Source organism: Leguminivora glycinivorella, chromosome 7, assembly GCF_023078275.1.
Source record: "Leguminivora glycinivorella isolate SPB_JAAS2020 chromosome 7, LegGlyc_1.1, whole genome shotgun sequence".
NCBI lineage: Eukaryota > Metazoa > Arthropoda > Insecta > Lepidoptera > Tortricidae > Leguminivora > Leguminivora glycinivorella.
In genome coordinates this window covers 12,014,363-12,020,368 of record NC_062977.1, presented here as the reverse complement: position 1 = coordinate 12,020,368, position 6,006 = coordinate 12,014,363, and the positions used below count along the sequence as shown (strand labels likewise).

At 37.1% G+C, this 6,006-nt stretch overlaps 1 protein-coding gene across 1 annotated transcript; it reads right to left on the bottom strand.

Moving 5' to 3' along the window:
* Positions 1-753: 753 nt before the first annotated feature.
* LOC125228115 (transmembrane protein 11 homolog, mitochondrial) lies at positions 754-2,678 on the bottom strand. Its single transcript, XM_048132569.1, has 3 exons — positions 2,634-2,678; positions 2,242-2,462; positions 754-2,100 (listed from the first exon to the last, which is right to left on the bottom strand). The coding sequence occupies exons 1-3, from the start codon at positions 2,654-2,656 to the stop codon at positions 1,820-1,822; spliced, it is 525 nt and encodes a 174-aa protein (XP_047988526.1). The 5' UTR covers positions 2,657-2,678; the 3' UTR covers positions 754-1,819.
* Positions 2,679-6,006: the final 3,328 nt, after the last annotated feature.

Genomic DNA, 6,006 nt, shown 5'->3' with positions numbered 1-6,006 from the left:
TTTCAATTCCACACTCGGCGTTAAAATACAACTTTGCCCCCTTGTATAACAAATAACTATTATTTTACATGTGCGAACAGTGCTTTATCAACACTACGATAGTTTGTGAAACTTGTATAAATATTAGTCATTATTACAAAAAGGCGACACCAATGGTAAATTTAAAGTGTGTTCTTTAACTAATTTTTACAGGGACCAGCCGGTATCCCCTTATAGGGTTTTACAAAAGCCGGGTCCGCACAGAGTGAGGCACGTCGCGTCGCTAAAGGGGTATTTCGGTCGTTTGCTTACCAAAGCCGTGGCTAGACTTGACCTGTCAATTTAGCTTTTTATGCGTTTCATATTACGGGTATAGCTTAATTGTTCCTCGTTTTGTTGCCTTTTTTGTAATGATTAAGTTACACCTCCATAAATACATAAATTACCTACATCACCTACATGTCTGCATTTCATTGATAATTAGCATAATTATGATAAGCATAGCTGGGCACCGTTAATCAAATAGTTAACTTGATACTCGCTAATCCGTTACTAAAAAAGTTAACTTCGTTAATCGTTAAAGCGATTATCGATTAACTTGAGTAGGCAGCCATTTACACCCGCCAAACATTAATTTCTTAAATATCTCTGGAGTTACGTTAAATTTGTTACTAAAAAAGTTAACTTCGTTAATCGTTAAAGCGAAATGTACAAATTTAACGTAAGTTAAAGTTAATCGATAATCCGTTAATACGTAAAAAAAAATATATTTTACTTTAGTTGTATCAGTAATCCACTATAATGAATTATATTACTGTAAAAGCCCGAAGTACAGCAAGCCTATTGAACTCTAGGCTGCATCTGGAAGGCAGTGATCGCCTGAGCTACTGCCAAGGGCTGTGTTAGGAGAGCTGCAAGTTCACAGTAGGCGGAAGCGTGATGCTGATGGGACTAGGGCGGTAGATTCTAAGGAAGTGAATGTGGTCGTAAATGTTGCTCCAATTTGCTGCCCCATCACTAGAATAGTCGCCATGGTAAAACTTAAAGTATTCACCGAATCAACGTTGGGAAAAGCGAACCCACGTGAACAATACTTCTTTAGGTAATATTTCGGGCTTTTAGTGATCGACACCGGTAAATCCTAGGATTTGCCGTACTTTGGGTTTTTATAGTAACGTTCAGAACGTGTTTTTCGCAGCGCATATGGCGCCTGCCCTGCTGGATTAACGGACTCGGAGAAATTTAACTTTCCGTTAACATTTTTTAAAGTTAATCCGTTAATCGATATGGCTGTTCTTTGATTAGACAGACACATTATTTTTCTGGTTCACTGGAAATGTTGTAACCTTAACCTTATAGCAAAAAACGGCCGATGGGCCGAACTAGGTGAAGATATTAAACGTCGATACGAACTCTACATTATCCCAAAGTTTCATCCTTGAGAAAACGAGGAAGGTCTGGCAGCTCTGGACTCTTAGTCCATTATGTTTAATCGGTTGATAATAAAATAAATGACATTTTGGAACAAATTTTATTGCATTAAAAGTGGTTATTAGTTATTACCTTGCCAACTATAGTTACCATCAGCAATTAACTGATTTCATTCCATGTTTGTTTTATCCTAGTTATTTTAAATATTGAAAATATCCTTTGTACAGACTCTTTTATCTAAAACTATAATTATAACATGTTTACACTCTGCATCCTACTATTTAATATAATTGATACAATATTCACTAGAAAGCTTCAAAAATAGTACTACCTACTTCATATTTGAGAACAAGATTAACCTAGTTAAGCATATATTGGCATAAGGACTAATTTTTGTTAACCTTTTCATTTATTTGAATGTTTCATAAAGTCTCCATAAGCATATTGCAGCTGCCGCTATAGAAACTGAGCTATGCAGGTATATTTTCCGCTTGTTGTCAGTGCGCACTAACACAACCGGAGATGCAGACGTTAGGTCACTTAATATAGGTAAGGTAGATAGATGACGGCGATCCTTTTCCTCTTGATATTTGCAGCAAGGGTCCCATTGCCATGAGAGAGTGTAACAACCAGCACAGAGTATGGATGCTACACCAAAGGGCGCACACGCTAAGGAACTCCAGGCTAAACCTGAAAATGATACATTGTTTTGTTGAGTCGATTACAATTAATATCTCTAAGAAACTAAATAAATTTAATGGTTAAATGGCCATAAGATTAAAATTGAAAATATACATATATGTGTATAATTAAAAATGACTTCATGCTTACCAGAAGCAATCCCACACAGTCCACTATAGACAGAGACTTTATGCAATAGGTTGCCTACATAAATCCACCTCACAGTCTCTTCTCCAAGAGACTCTGGTTCTATAACAATAACGCTCACGCCGGCCTCAAGTGCTCTTTCCAATTCCATTTCAAATTTGATATGTGCATTTTCACTATCGTAAACTTCTCTTATAATTGCGACACTGGATGGCTTTAAATCGCTGCAAAATAATATTCATTTTTCAAAATATGGACCATACATAAACCCTGTAAATGTTCGTAGAAAGAAAAGTATTAGTATGATGCGCTTCAATATAAATTTGCATGATTAGCTAAACTTTGGTTTCCAAAAATAAGTATTAGAGATATGTCTATTATTTACATTTACAAACCTGTCACTTTCATTACCCGCCATGTTAACTATAAACAATAGAGCATACGAGTGTTACTACATATATTATTGGTTGTCTATATTCCGGTTTGCCGTTGTTTCTATACAGTCTATGGTTATAAAGCCAGTTTTATAAAGTTGCTAACGCACGGCCGCACCGCACCTGCAAGTGGGAGCGAGTACAGAAAAACTTTCTCGCTCTAACAGGATAGTAATGGGCAGGGAGCGTACTTTTCAGTGACTTTTCATGCCGATGACATTAATCTGACGTCACGCTCCGTATAGGTGATCACAAATAGTTTTATTGTAAATTATTAATCATTTGTCGTAAATCATTTTAATCGTATACAAATTACTTCAAATACAGTAGTCCATTTACATGTGGCATAAATAATACCTACTTGAAATGTGAAACGTGAATAAAAATATTTGATTTGTTATTATAAATAAATTTAATTAAATAGTATTGTTAACAACACATTACAAGAAATACGTAGAAAAGAGAATTTCTCTCTAACGTAAAGCACACCATCCTTCTTGCATTCATTACCATGCAAAGAAATTCATAACTTAAAATGATTGATGACTAATGATTAATAATTAACAATAAAACAATTTGTGATCACCCTATATGGAGCGTGACCACAGAATATATAATAGTACAAGTACATTGCTGCTAGTTTTTTGAGTATATTTAGAAATCTGCTAATATTAAACTGTTCAATTGATTTGAGAATTGAGGTGACAATAAGAACTATGTATGATTCAATATGTAAATTAAATTGTTTAATAAAGGGGACTTATAAAGCTTATAGTCATACTAACCCGCTGCATGTTGGGATGCAATAAATGAAATTAAACTTTTTAAATAAACAGACAAAGCTTCAAAGTCCCGACAGTAGGGCTCCCCACAGACAGTCTTAAAAATTCATAATCTTAAAAAAAACTTGTATGCAATCTGACAGTTCAAACTGACACTGACAAGACACTGACAGATCTGAACTGTCAGATTGCATACAAGTTTTTTTTAAGATTATGAATTTTTAAGACTGTCTGTGGGGAGCCTAGCACGAGTTTTTATGACAGATGTTTTTTTTTAAATAGTGATGTCCGCCACACCTGTAGATGTCACTTGTAATCGAAATTTACCGTGGTCCATTACAATTGTAACAGAAGGCCCACTGCTTTGATGTTCATGAAATGCCGCCTTTTTAAATGCCTACAAATTTTTTACAAAGAAACCAGCCGCACGTGCGCAGCGTCGGATGATAGGGGGGCGCCTATGGATTAAAACGAATTAATTACTCAGATAAAATTTTATAGTATTATATTTAAGTCTTGGGTACTTTCTAGTTATACAGTATTTTGGTTTAAGTTCCAAAATCACAAGCCTTATTGATCTCTTCCGTGGGACTTAATCAATAGTAGATCTGTGTAAGAATGTCTTATGGTACATATTTTATTCATAATGTATATTTAACTTAGCATTGTTAGCCATTCCATACGCGGACATCGCATATGAACCTTAAAAAAAACTCGTGACGTAAAATAACAATAGAAAGTGCGAATATGCGTTCCGTGAGAACGCGCGCCACCCCTGATTAGGCCGCGAACTCGAAGCCGCCGGCATGTACTTGTAACACGGCGATAGAATCGCGGAGTGAGCCGCCCCTGGCGTGACGTCAAATTGATGTCATCGGCACGAAAAGTACGCTCCCTGGAATGGGATGACCTTGGTGCGATACGGTGCTTGTGCGGCCGTACGTTAGGCGAAAAATAAGCTACATTTTTTTTAAACTTACTAGATTCAAGTTTATAAATTAAATATTTCAAACAAGTTGGTTTATAGAACAAAAAACGTCAAATATTGTTCCAGATATTAGGCACGCCACAGACAGTCTTAGGCCGGCAACAGACAATCTGAAAAAATCATAATCTGAAAAAAGATTCGTATGCAAACTGACACTGACAGATCTGTCAGTGTCAGTTTGCATACAAATCTTTTTTCAGATTATGAATTTTTCAGACTGTCTGTTGCCGGCCTTAAAAATTTATAATCTTAAAAAAGGTTTCTATGCAATCTCTCAGTTCAATGTGAAAATACTGTCAGTTTGAACTGACAGGTTGCATACAAATCTTTAAGATTATGAATTATTAAGACTGTCTGTGGCGTGCCTTATAGTATTTCGTGATTCATCGTGCCCGTCACAACGTACGTTTTTAATTGGCCCTGTAAGAGTGAGAAAGAGATCCGGTAGCGGTCCGGTACGCTCATCTATTGTAGCCTTTACACAGATCGACCTTCGATATAGTACTGGCGGGAAAAAAACCTAAAGCTAGGAACACACTACGCGGACGTCCGTCGTAAATCGACCGCGGACGGGAATCTGGACAATGGAAATACACATAACCGTGCAAACTATCGGTCGACGGACGCGGACGTGGCCTTGAGCGCACGGACGTCCGATCGAAATCTGGCTCTCTGGATGTTTTGTTCCGTGCACACTGATAGGTCGCGGTCGCGGTCGTTTTACGACGGACGTCCGCGTAGTATGTTCCTAGCTTCCGGCACGCCACGGACAGTCTGAAAAATTCATAATCTTAAAAAAGATTTGTCAGTCAGACAGATCTGTCAGTGTCAGTTTGAACTGACAGGTTGCATACAAATCCAAAATCAGATTATGAATTTTTCAGACTGTCTGTTGCCGGCCTAATGCAAATAAACGAACGTGTGCGCTAAGCTTTCAGGGATCCGAATCTGCTCATCGACGAGCCCTAACACTTGAAAATACGTTGAACATGTAGGAACAAAGGTTTCCCATAGAAAATTCGAATTTCACGCCTTTTTGTAGTGCCTAGATTTAGTTGGCATGGGAACTATTCAACGTACGCCAACTCTTGCAGTTCGTCTATATCTGCCTTTAGCAAAAATGTTTATATTCAGGGATTCCCCGTATTTGAGGTTCGTACGGAAGAAGGGGGAAATTTCACATTGCATTTAGGTACCCTTGCAGGTTCCAATATGTTCTACGACTTTGCTCTTTTCGAACATAGTAGTCTATATATTATCCTTCGTTCATATCGAGGGCTGCCAGAAGACGCTGCATCTCACACTCGATGCAGCTGACTGGCTAAGCTCCCTGAATATTGATATTTAAAATGTAGAAATAATTGCCTATTTTTAAATGCCATACGACTAATAAATAAATAAATTAGACGGGACGTAAAGGATGACAAACAAATAAATTCTATTTATTTTCATTCCTTCCATTTTTTCTTTAATTTAAGAATATGTAGGGAACCCTTTACAATCCAACCATGAGTTTTAAATTGAACAACACGAGAAGAACAATAACTTACATGGCCTGAAGTTT

Excerpts from the sequence above, each read along its gene's own strand:
- LOC125228115 (XM_048132569.1), bottom strand. The coding sequence starts at position 2,656 with ATGGCGGGTAATGAAAGTGACAG. Across the intron at positions 2,463-2,633 it reads GCGGGTAATGAAAGTGACAG|CGATTTAAAGCCATCCAGTG; the intron begins GTTTGTAAATGT and ends ATTATTTTGCAG. Across the intron at positions 2,101-2,241 it reads ACTGTGTGGGATTGCTTCTG|GTTTAGCCTGGAGTTCCTTA; the intron begins GTAAGCATGAAG and ends TATCATTTTCAG.